Source organism: Protomyctophum bolini (genome assembly GCF_963924005.1).
Source record: "Protomyctophum bolini genome assembly, chromosome: 5".
NCBI lineage: Eukaryota > Metazoa > Chordata > Actinopteri > Myctophiformes > Myctophidae > Protomyctophum > Protomyctophum bolini.
This window is the reverse complement of record NC_137866.1, coordinates 36,329,314-36,341,990: the sequence shown is the minus strand read 5'-3', so window position 1 is coordinate 36,341,990 and position 12,677 is coordinate 36,329,314. Positions and strand designations below refer to the sequence as shown.

Sequence of the window (12,677 nt, the reverse complement as noted above, 5' to 3'; positions counted from 1 at the left end):
GTGTTCTTTGTGACTTTGACTTTATTGATACTGTGCAGTCATGCACCGGTACGTGATCGCTTGCATTTATCTTTCTGTTCTCTTTTCATCAAAATAAACAAAAACGCTTTAAGAAATCTAGCATAATAAAACTAAGTATTTTTCAAATCAAATTTTTACTTTAATGTTTTCTTTCTCTAAAATATTCCATATTGACATTTCTCAAATGTTTTCATGCATAAGAAACTATTACTTGAAATGATAAATTAGTAGCAGTGGATAACTAGTAATAGGAATGATAGTAATGTGTCGCGCCTGTCACAGAAGCAAGTTCAGTCAGGAAACTCAGTGCAGTTGCCAGCGGCCATTCATTGGGGTGCCTCAGCATCACCTTCTCATTCACACGATTCACTCATCCAATCACACACTCATTCCATCTTCATATCGGCTATTTAAACTGAAAGTTTGCACTGCTCATCCTGCTTGCTTGCCATCTGATACTGCTGCGCTGGTGTCTGCTTAAACTTTTGCTGCTCACCCTCCTCCACCCCAGCTACTGTACCACCTGTCGTTGTGGATCTGCTGTTTAGGTACAGGGGGTTCGGAGTCCCTATGGTTGGGACAGATGCGCTTGATCAGAGTACCTAAAAAGCAGATCCAATTAATTGCCAAACCATATATATTGCTCATTTTTATTCAATATAATTTATATATTATCCCATTCATGAGTTGTCCTGAATCAAGTCTCATCACCAAGTGATTACAATTGTACAATCATCTACTGGCCAGGTTTAAACCAACAAGGTCTTGCTGTACAGTATGTCTATATTTAATTTTCAATTATATCCAATTTTGGGGGACTTGTTTGTGTTAGTTACTCCATCATCTGTGATCTGTCTGCAGAGGGTTTCTTATGCGAACATGCAATGTACAAAACGTAAACCCCAAAAGAGTGTCAGCGCAGTCACATTGATTTTTATATTCCAGGCCAGGGCACAGTCCAGGTCAGCAGTTTGCTGATCTGCCAGGGACTGCTATGGGTTGGCACTGCCCAGGGTCTCGTCCTCACCTTTCCTGTTCCCACACTGGAGGGCATCCCAAAGATAACGGGTGAGAAAGGGCTCAGAATTGGGAGAAACATCACAAGTGAATAATGTTTCTCAAATGATGTGTAATTACAGATTATTATGTTTCCGATATACACTATGTAAAATTAAATGTGTTGTCTTTTGGAGCCTTCTGGGAGTAAAATGTTTCAAGAATCTGTAGCCAGCTCCACCAACCTGGAGTACACTAACACTTTCAGAATGGCAACACATCATAAAATGAACTGAATAGTCTACTGCCATACTTTCCGTTTATTTGAAATAATTAAACTTGAAATCTGAGTACATCATACCTAATACCTAATACCTCAAGGTATTGGCACAATCTTGTGGAACATGTGACACTAACATTTCGCGGCTTATACCGGCATGAGTGAGCGACTATTGATTATTTTGTTTTGTCCCACAGGTAAAGGAATGACATCGTTAAACGCTCACTGCGGTCCTGTCGACTTCCTTGTGGCAACCTGCAGCACTCTATCGCCAGAGATGCTCAAGCGAGACTCGCTCTGCGGCGCCAGTGACCAGGGAAACGAGGGAGGGGAAAGTGGAGAAGGTGGCGGAAGGGAAACTGTGGGAGGAGAAAAGAAAGCGAGAGAGGAGAGTGTTAGTAGTAGTAGTGTCCAGAGACATCCCTCCTTTGACTCTGCACCTTCATTGGGTTCCCCGCAAAGGGAAGACAAACCCAGGGGGGTTCTGCTACAGTACCGTCTCCGTTCCACCAGCCAGCTACCTGGGAAGCTGCTGACTGCAGAGCCGGACCACCAGCAACCCTCCATGTCCACACCAGAGGACTCCCTGGAGCATAGCCCGGAGGACGGTTCCATCTACGAACTGAGCGAGGACCCGGAGGTGTGGGTGCGGGGTCAGCCCATAGGCTTGTCCAGGGAGGGGACATCCAGACGCAATAAGGTCACCTCAGCGGCCGTCTTCTCTGGCGGCCGGGGCTACCGCAGACTTGGGGAGGGGGCTTCAGTAGCCAGCTGCAGGGACATGAGTGACGGCACACTGCTGGTCTGGCAGCTCCCCCTCACTTTCAGCCTATAAAGGCTATGAAGGATTGATGCACACACACACACACACACACACACACACACACACACACACACACACACACACTGACGCGCGCGCACACACACGCACACCCCTAACCGTAAAACCTGAGTTATAACGTTTTTTGTATCAGGCATAACTCCAATCCTAAACCTAACCTGTAAATGCCAAATCCTAAACCTGACCCCCAACCTGAATATTTTCCTAATTGCAAGTATAACTCTAAAACAACATTAACTGTAAAACCATTTCTCTTGTCAAGACCAGGACAATAAGTGTCCTCTCAATGTCTATTTATCAAATTCTACTTTACTTGTGGGGACATTTGGCCCTCACAAATTGACACAAGTGTGTGTGTGTGTGTGTGTGTGTGCGTGTGCGTGTGTGCGTGTGTGTGTGTGTGTGTGTGTGTGTGTGTATGTATATATATAAATATGTGTGTGCATAATAATGACCCAACCAGGAACATAATCATGTTTGAAATGCATTGAAATACTTCCATGTATAAAACAGTTTGAAGTGTGAAATGTACCCCCAGAGCACTGCTCAGCAAAAGTAGAAATAAATCAAGTGGTCATGATCATGATGATGATGAAGATGATAATAATAATAATAGGCATACTTGAAAGGATTTCAGTTTGTGTTGTAGAACAATGCAGGCACACTACTACCGGTACTACTGCTGCTGTAGCCCTGATTTATACTTTGTCATACGACAAATACATTTTGTTTTATTATGTGATGCTGAATATAAATTGAGCATCACACTCCCGAGGGGAATAAAAAAGGGAACTAATTTATGTGGACAGAATGTGCTGTGCATCAAAAGACTGTCCAGAAACAAGCTCCTGCACCTGATCCTTTTACTGTGACGTTTTGTGAAAATGAAAAATGTGTTTGTTTGTTTGTTTGTTTATTTTTGTGATGGTCCTTATTTTTTTCAGTAACCCGAGAACATTTGAATAAAACTGTGGTAAAGATGTGTAGCTCTGCTGGACACAGCATCCTGACTATTTAATGGTGCAATGTAGGCTACATGTTGGTCCTTTTTAATAAAACATGGTGAAAGCCCCATTTTAACCTGTTGGATGGGATTTTTTTCCCACCTTAATTTTCTTTTCTCAATTAGATCACATTCAAACACTTACTGATGTGATATCAGGCCATTGTGTTGTGTTGGATCATATCCAGCAGTCAAGGAAACACTCTAGCTTGTTTCATTTGATAAAGTAGCGTTCCTTGTTGAGTGGCAACTGTGCCTGTTATCTGGCAAGCCATGCCTACTTTTAAATTAGTAGTATTTTAAAGCATCTGCGTTTGAAAACCCAACAACCCACTGTTTATTCCGGTTGGGAGAACTCTGAACTTTACCCCAGCTGCACCCCCCAGCTTTGTGTATGTATTGTTTTTTACAGTCTATCCATGGTATTGTTATAGAGCTAGACCAATAGCTAAAAGCTATTGGTTTTGATAGCATATCAGTGAGCTGGATGCAATCCTACCTGGAGGGGAGAGAACAGATGGTGGAGGTGAACGGAACACTGTCCCCCCCCCTCCCAGTGAGCTGTGGCATACTGGCATTCCACAAGGAAGCATACTAGGGCCTTTACTTTTCCTAATGTAAACGACATATCAGCTTGTGACTACAACTTGTTCCTGTTCGCAGATGACTCAGCACTGCTGGTCTCGGACAGGAACAAACTGCAGGTTGAAAAGACCCTCAGCTCTGAACTTGGTAGAATCTGCACCTGGCTCGCTGATAACAAACTATCCTTACACCTGGGAAAAACTGAATCCTTTCTCTTCGGATCAAATAGTAATCTCAGCAAGGCAGATTGGTTAGAGTGGGTGACAATATTATCACACGAAAAGATGAAATGACCTACCTAGGTTCCATCCTGGAGGCCAATCTTTCCGGTGATAAAATGGCCACCAACGTAATCAAAAAAGTAAATCAAAGAACAAGAGTCCTTTACAGGATCTCCTCACTGGTCAACAAAAACACCTTGAAGACCTTAACAGGAGCCCTCGTACAAGGTTTCTTTGACTATATGCATGCACCACAACATGTAACACAGCACCTCAAAGGCCCTTAAAACAAGGCTCCAGACCTCCCAAAACAAACTGGTCAGGCTCCTACTTGGCCTCACCCCCCGAACCCACCTCACCCCTGCCCACTTTGGCTTAGGGTCGACGACAGAGTACAGCATCTTGCAATGGGTCTGGTCCACAAGATTCGATACACCACCAAGACACCCATGTACCTGTCTAAATACTTCCTTAATGTAAACGAAGTCCACACCCACAACACCAGAGGGAGTGCAACAAACCATGTACAACCCAGATTCGTCACAAACAGGGGACTAAATTATTTTCGCTCCTATGTCACCAAAATGTGGAACAGTCATTAAGACATGTGAATCCCTTGACTCCTTCAAAAACTCTCTCAAAGGGCACCTACGGACGGCTGCAATTCGAAACTGGCCCCCGTAAAATCGGAATCCCCGCCCCCCTTTTCCCCTCACTGTATATGTTTCTTTTCCCTTTTTGCTTCCTTTATGATGAATTCCTGTTCTGTTCTTTAACTATATAGAAGTGTCTATTTGTACGTCTCTAAATGTTTTGATGAATTGAACATGGTGGACCCTGTTGTAAACAAGTGTAATGCTTAATTGGGTCGTCCACTCACAGTTAACAGTCTTTGTATTGAGCTTGTGCTTGAAATGTACTGTAATTCTGCAAACTGTTAATAAATATTTCAATCAATCAATCATTGTCTGCATGTAATGGCCATATACCAAGTAGGCCTATATTATATAGGCCTACTGGCTATATGGCCATTACATGCAGACATCTTACTATAACAAAACTAAGTGGATGCTTACCTATACTCGTGTTGATAATTAATTGAAAACATAGAACCACAACGGAAACAATGGAATCAGGGCTTTTTGTGATATCCTTTAGCATTGCTTGCATGCACAATGCATGTGTGTGTTGTAGGCGGGGCTCTGATCCAGAGCACCACTCAGAGCCTAGTGACGCTGACTGCTTCAGCCAATAAAAACCACTAACGTCGATAAGTGCAATATTTAAACATCTTTAGGGGAACGGAACTGACTGAAACTTGAAAGTTTGTTATCTGCCGATCGCTCAGCTGTTTGTGTCGTCGGCTCGTCGCTAATCCAAAATTCGTCTTCTCTAAGTTCTCTGCCCTTACCAAGTTACCATGAACATGAGGAGAAGGTTAGTTCATTTTGTTTGTTTGTTTTAGTTTTGAAACGTTAGATGAAATTGTTTTCTTTACTAGTTAATCCGTTGGCTATCTTCCTAGCTAATGCTAACCAGATCATGCTCAGCTGAGTCGGCTCTGGGCTGGGCCTAATGAAAGTGCGTTTCGCATTTAATGTTTACGACCACACAATGTTCATGTGTATCAATTTACAAACTGGCAGAAGTAGCTCGTGATTTTATAATCTTGAGAAATGCTGCCAAATCCCAAAGTGACTGCAAAAGAAATGACTTGTTAAAAAAAAAAAGAAGCTGTTTACAAACTGCTGTACCCACTCCCAACTGTATTCTTTCCCCATTTTCAACTGTTTTTATTCTTTATTTTGACACTTGCTTTGGCAATGTAAACTTATGTTTTGTCATGCCAATAAAGCTCCGTTGAATTATTTTAGTGAGACTGTAGCCCCGTTTGGAACACCACTGTCCACTCCGACATTTAGCCCAGCTGGTGAGCTGAGTGGATCTTGGACTAGATGTATTTTGTCGAGTCTGATGTGACACTGATGAGTCTGACTTGCTTGTACAAAGAACTGCCCTGTAGTCTTAACTCAACTAGTTACCTGTGCACTGTATTAGTCTGTGTTTTTCGACAGATTTGTGTTTTAATCCCGTCTGTGCCTGAATGCAATTTAATTTACTAGTATCTATATGTTGTGCTTAATTGACATGTGAACAACTGAACATTATACTCTACATCCTAATTTACGTAATTATTCAATTACAGTGAAGTCCATGCAGAGGAGGCAGTCACCTACCTCCGCAGAGCCTTGCTTAAACTTCAGGACATTTGGGAGGACGTAGGGATCTTAGAAGAACAGCGTGTAGAGAGGACGCATATTGTGTCTAAACACATTAAAGTGAGTACCACATTGCCTGGCAAAAAGTCTGCCATTTGGCCCTGGGCAACTGGAGAGCTAAAAATACTCATTTGTTTTTAAAGGGATTGCTGGACCAAATGATTGAAGAAGAGGATGAAATGAAGACGAGAATGGCTGAAAACATAAAATTGTTTCAGCTTGAGGTCAATTCACTGTGTGAACAACTTAAGATGCCCCCTTTTGAGGTACATCCCCATTCAGAGTTTCAGACTCTTCTCTCCTCCCAGTATCATTCATATGTTTTAGGAAGGCCATTAAAATCCTTGGTGAAACTTGCATCTTTGTCACTGTGACTTTAGGCGGAAAAGGGAGGCACCATGCTGCAGCTGGAGAAGGCAACTCGCACATGTGTGGAGGATTTGAGGAGACAGAAGAGTGACAGGATGGAGGGGCTCCTTGCTCTTGTGTCTAAAGACCGTGAGCTCTGTGACCGGATGTGCTCCTCCCCCTATGTGATCAGCCATGATGATATACCCTCCCAGGAGCAGCTACGGGGCTACCGCTCATACCTGGATGACCTAGCCAAAGAGAAGGTTTAATTCTTGGACGTTTCATCCGTTTTGTAAATGTCTGCACTTGACACTTTGAAGGGACCTAATGGTGTTTTGCATTGCTGTTATAGCTGTCATCAAAACGTGTTTAGTACCTGGGTTCTTCCTGTTCAACCTGGGAAACTGTTAATTGAGCTAAATGGCATTCTGTCTGCTTTTTCAGGATCGTCGACATGAGGACTTCATCAGCATGAAGAAGCGGGTCCTATCATGCATGGGTGATCTGGAGTTGATCCCTGAAACGAGTTTCGAGAAGCAGGTGTTGTGTGAGGACGAGGGGCATTTCTGCCTCTCCACCAACAACCTCGACAGGCTCAAACTCCACCTCAGTCAGGTACAGTTGCACTTAAACACTACATACTTAGTTCCCCAGGGGCTTGGATAGTCCTTTTTTCTATCTACACCAAATCACTTCACCAAAAATGGCAGATCTACAATCTCTCATTGCAATTAATTGAAACAGTGTCACCGACCTTGTCTGTAAGTCGTACCCTTCCTTTTTTGTTGTTCCACCAGATGGAAACTGCAAAACTGCAGAATGAGCAGCATTGTTGTACAGTTCGTAACAAGATCCAAGACTTGTGGGAGCGACTGAAGAATCCTCAGGAAGAGAGGGACGCCATGTCTGTCCACATGGTCAACTCCAAGAAGAGGAATAGAGTGGCAGTAAGGCATTTTAGTTATGATTGTGTGGTGGACATTGTCAACATTTCCTGAAGGTCATTGCCTCAATTTGCTTGTCTTATGTCTGACCAGCTAGAAGATGAGCTGCAGCGGCTGGTTGAGCTCAAGTTGAAGAGCATTAAAACCTTCACAGAGGTTGTCAGAGCGGAGGTCGTCTTGTTGTGGGACAAATGTCTCTATGGCCAGGAGCAGCGACAGGCCTTCACTCCTTATTATAGTGGTGAGTGGCTGACCAGACACCCCCATTGATTGTTTTTAAAGTGCTTATGCATGACTAGATTTGTTCATGTCTGTCACAACGATTTGTCCTTTGTGGTCCTTGAATGCAAACGATAACAATTGACAAATGCATCTGTCTTAAGACAACTTCACAGAGGAGCTACTCAGCCTGCACGAACAAGAGGTAGTGATTCTCAAGAAGTACTATGAGGATCACAGAGAGCTGTTTGAGGGAGTTGAACACTGGCACAAAAACTGGGAACTGTTTGTGGAGCTTGATGTGAGTACTGTCTTGAGCTTGTGTTCTACAAATGAAATGTGTTTACACTTCAACACTGTATACTTTATAGATTGGATAGGGATATAGATATATATGGAACCCTCTTGGACAAAATCATAACTAAAACCTCAAACTTTGTTTCAACATTTAAAAAAATGTGTACAGTATGTCAAACATGGTGAAGAATGATGATGCACTGTACTAAAAGGAATTTCACTTTCAAACACTTCTGAGGTCATTAACATTTACTCAAGCTTTTGTGTGCACTATTACGTTTTGGGGTGTTGAGATAAACTTCAGGTCTTGCAATGCATGGCCTAAATGTCACTAGGGTGGTTATGTGAAGTCTACAAGGTAGTTATGTGACTTGTTTAACCATAACATTACTATGCTGGAGGAGGCAGAAAAGGCATGTCTCTTGTTTTGGTGACTACATAGAAATACTGTTCATATAAACGGAGCAACTAACATTAATTAAATTACTTTTAAATAAATTGCTGCTACTTGTCGCTTGTTTTAAGTATAAAGCAAACTTATATGGATGTATAACTATCCGACAGAAAATGCATCTTATAGTTTCACAAGATGGTATTCCTATCTAGTGTTCATGTAACACAGCTCTGTTTACAGCCTTTTTTTCAATATTGATTTGTACATGCATTGTTTTATTCTGAATTTATTATATTAAATTTTATTGAATGGTGTTTGAAGTTTAATGGGCTTGTGCAGTCTGCTCTATTGAATCAAGGGAAACTGTCTGGGTTGCACATAAAAGCCAGAGTAGATTTTTTACCCAAGAAGTGTTTGAAAGTGTAATGCCACCATTGTGTAAATTGTATTTGTGTACAGTAGCATAACTCCTTGTATGCACATTGTTCCACTGTAGAAAAAGGCCAATGATCCCTCCAGATTGAACAACAGAGGAGGAAACCTTCTTAAAGAGCAGAAACAAAGGGCTGATGTGCAGAAATCTCTGACCAAGGTGAGAAATTGAAATTGTTAATGCTCACCGAAACCCAAAACGGTTGCTATTCAAATGCACTTCAAAGCCTACTTGTTTTGATAATTACATTTTGCATGTGCCCGCTAGACTAGGTTTGGGAAGCTATAGTTTGTATTGGGCAGTGGCCACTAGGTGGTGCTCTTTAAAGCAGATATTTTTGTTCAACACACGTGCATAATACTGCATATAGTGCTAATCATGTTACCACCTTACTTAAGCCTGGCAGTGCCATTCCTTGTGGGCATGACATGTCATTCTAGACATTAAGTATTATGGATTAACATTTTATGAGACAAAGGTGAGCAGGCGTTTGCTTTCAGGTTGCCCGGACAGCAAGTGCTTGTTTGATATGTTTACTATTTTTTTATGGATGCCCCCTTATTATACAAATATCTAAATACAGAATCAAGCAACTTAAACTGTCTGGGGTGTTCACAAAATCCTGCGTAGACTATAAATGGCCAATTTAGTGAAATATCACTAACTGAAAATGGCCCCTGTAAACATTGTCCTCTTCTCCAGCTGGAGAAAACCCTCAAGGCTCAGGTTGAGGCATGGCAACAGGAGCACGGCAGGGAGTTCTTGGTTAACGGGCAGCAGTTTATCGAGTACGTCCAAATGCAGTGGAACAACCTCCAGATGGAGAAGGAGCTGGAAAAGCAGGAGAGGGTAAACCACATGGACTAAACTGTCTATTTAAGTCTAGTCTCATTTGGAAACTATTTTTAAAATGTGTTCTCTTCAACAGCAACAGAAAAAGATCAAGCAGAAAGAAGAGGATATGCGATTCGGTACTACAATATTGACTCCTGCCAAGAGGCGGCTGGTACCCACTCCATCGAAGGCCAGCGCCACACCTGCCAAAATGAGAAAGGTAAGACTTTGTTGTGATGTGAAATGGAACTAATCGATATTGCCTTATAGCCTCGGTATCCAGACTTTTATTTTCGTTCGCGTTCAGCTCAAAAAATGAAAGCCTGGGGGAATGAGACATTTCCTGGTCTAGGAGTGGAAGTGAACTACAGTGCAGTCTTTCCTCCGATGATTTCTACCTCGGAGGGACACAGGGGTGGGGGCTCAGATTGGTAAACCAATATTCACCAGGGGTTGCTCCTTGCGTGCCTGCCCCTCTAGACCAGAAAGCAGGCTGGCTGGGACAGGCTAATATTGCCGTAACAAAATCGGTTGGCTGTCTAATTCATTTATTCTACAAGAGACTAATGGGTTTTTAAGTCAAGCACTTTGCGGTCTGTTTAAAGCCACAGTAGTTGGCTCCAGTTGCCACATTTTGAATGCAGTATAATGTTCAGCAACTACTGACTTATGAAAGACAATAAATATTTTCATGGGAATCGTGTGAGAATCGCAATTATTTTTGTGTAAAACAGCAGCAACATTGACTATACAAACCTCACATTTTCAATCATGAGATGTCCTAAAAGGTGAGTTGACTTTTAGGATTTCCTAATGGTTTATCGTCTCAGGAAAATTATTGGAAAATGACAGCCCCCTCATACATAAGACAATATCAGTCACCAGAGCGAGGGGCATGATGTGTTTTTCAATGGGTCAACTCATATCATTCTGTATGTGAATGTACTAAATTGACGCCACCCTCTCCTCTCGCCCCCCAGATTGCCAGCAGCACAACACTGGCAACTCCCAACAGCACCTTCAGTTCAGCCTTTGGATCAGCTAGCTGCAAGATGACGGTCCACAGGCCTCCAATGTCTTCTAGCCAGGTATGCTCATACTGATTGCCTGCCATGATGATCTAGTGCTTTTACTTTTAAGTTGGTTGATTTTCCTTTATGTAAAGCAGCTTTGGGTTAGCGATGTGAATTACCGATTAATGCATTAATAGTTAATTGATAAGGTTATCGATCAACCAGTTAGTTGAGCAGTGGTTTTGTAAAAAAAAAATCTAAATCTTAATTGTATACAGAAATAATAAAAAAAAAAGGCACATTATTGTGCATTCCTCGGCCGTGCGAGCAGACGCCATTACATTCATTAGCCTTTCCATAATTATACCCCCATGCTTACAATAGGGGGAAATCCCTCCTTTTTTTTTTTTTTTAAAGGGCATTTAGATTGACATGACATGGATACATTTTGGACCATAATTGCTTTCAACCAGAGGCTGTGTGAAAAGATATATTTATATAACTCTGGTGTTCCTCCCAGGGTGAGAAAAGCCATGGGTTGGGGAAGACTCATCCTCGTGCACTGGACAGAAACAAGGACCTCACTAGACCTCCGCTTGGTGCCTTGAGAAACGACGGCACCTCAAATGGCACCTTCAGCTCAAACTCATTGGCCGGGACCGGGAGCTATTCAGAATTTGCAGTGAGTTTCTTTTCAAGACAAGGTGGCGATCCGAGCACTCAAAAGGTTAAAAATAGTTTAACTTTATTTATAAAAGTTAAAAAAAGCCAAACTTCTTTTATAAATGCAGTACAACTATTTTTAACCACCCTCTCTTTTAATTTGAGTGCTCTGATCGCCGCCTTGTCTTTAGTATTCCAGTCCCACTTTCTTTGCAGCACCAGCCTACTTGATAAATAAATGATACTGTTAATATGGTACGCCCTCCTATGGAGCTTTGTTAATTAAAGCACATTTCATCCTAAACTATTAAATGTGAGTTTAATTATCGCGCCATTAGACGCTTAATTAAGCCCCATAATAACTAACACTCTACTTGGACGGCTTTTAGTTTTTACATTTACACCAAATCTTAAGTGAAAATTGACAAGCTACCAGCTCCATACATTGCAGCACAACTTGTGAGCCAGACTAGACATGCAGGGGTTCAAGTGGTAAAAGCTGCAATCCAAATGCATGCGTCTGTGCGTTGTCTCGATCTCTCCGCTGCAATGACGTCAGAACTCAAATGTCCTACACCATGGTCAAAATGTCTAGACTATTGTATTGTTTTCAATAGGTTCCTAACTTCCTACCATGCACACAATGTGTTGATCATTAACTGGGCTGTACCTGAACTCATTCATCATAAAATTCATATTTCACATGTAGAAGTTGACTAAAATCTTAAGGTCAAATTGCTGAAATGTAGACTGACATCAGTGCATCTTTTCCTTGCAGCGTGAATTATCCAAGGCGGCACAAAGCAACATGACAACAGGACAGCTGAACTCGACAGTCAGTCGTCGTTGATGGTCCTACTGTAGTAGCACACCAGGAACTGATCGCACCACCTCACTGGTGTCAACAAGGCATTATTTGGCACTATTTTTATTTTATGGCAGAAGACAATTTTTTTTAACCACATTACTGTTGTGTTTTATGTTTGTCTAATTGTTTGACCAGACATTAGTTTTTAGCAGTGGAAATGCATGTTCTCTCTCTCCAAATTGCACATTTTAGTGCATGTTTTTTAAATAAATGTTTTTTCAAATGATGTAATGTATTCGATTTTGTCGCAAATTAGAGTTGGCTTCAACCAGCTGACTTGACACCTATGCTCTGACTATTTATGGAACCAGACCAATACTATACTAATATAAAATCTAAACGTTATTGTGGTTCACAAGGAAACTACACGGGTTTCTCTACACTTGCTCATTAGCCATATTGTCATCACCTGGAAGGAGGTGCAATATCTTTAGG

General features: G+C 41.8%; 2 protein-coding genes across 3 annotated transcripts in view; both read left to right on the top strand.

Moving 5' to 3' along the window:
- LOC308315502 (rho guanine nucleotide exchange factor 10-like protein) overlaps positions 1-3,218 on the top strand; it is a 32,163-nt gene extending 28,945 nt beyond the window's left edge. Inside the window, exons 27-28 of the mRNA XM_080763519.1 lie at positions 967-1,089; positions 1,495-3,218. Coding sequence (XP_080619645.1) covers positions 967-1,089; positions 1,495-2,132 — 761 coding nt within the window. The 3' untranslated portion in view covers positions 2,133-3,218. The remainder of the gene's footprint in view (positions 1-966; positions 1,090-1,494) is intronic.
- A 2,026-nt stretch (positions 3,219-5,244) lies between these two features.
- Positions 5,245-12,420, top strand: LOC308315380 (protein regulator of cytokinesis 1-like). Of its 2 annotated transcripts, XM_080763328.1 has the most exons (14): positions 5,245-5,384; positions 6,154-6,286; positions 6,370-6,492; positions 6,607-6,840; positions 7,022-7,192; positions 7,375-7,524; positions 7,615-7,762; positions 7,905-8,041; positions 8,928-9,023; positions 9,567-9,713; positions 9,793-9,918; positions 10,679-10,786; positions 11,232-11,393; positions 12,153-12,420. In XM_080763328.1, exons 1-14 carry the CDS (start codon positions 5,368-5,370, stop codon positions 12,222-12,224), a joined length of 1,824 nt encoding a protein of 607 aa, XP_080619454.1. In that variant the 5' UTR covers positions 5,245-5,367; the 3' UTR covers positions 12,225-12,420. The 2 variants fall into 2 exon arrangements, with proteins under 2 accessions (XP_080619454.1, XP_080619455.1); XM_080763329.1 differs by lacking the exon at positions 8,928-9,023.
- The last annotated feature ends 257 nt before the right edge of the window (positions 12,421-12,677 follow it).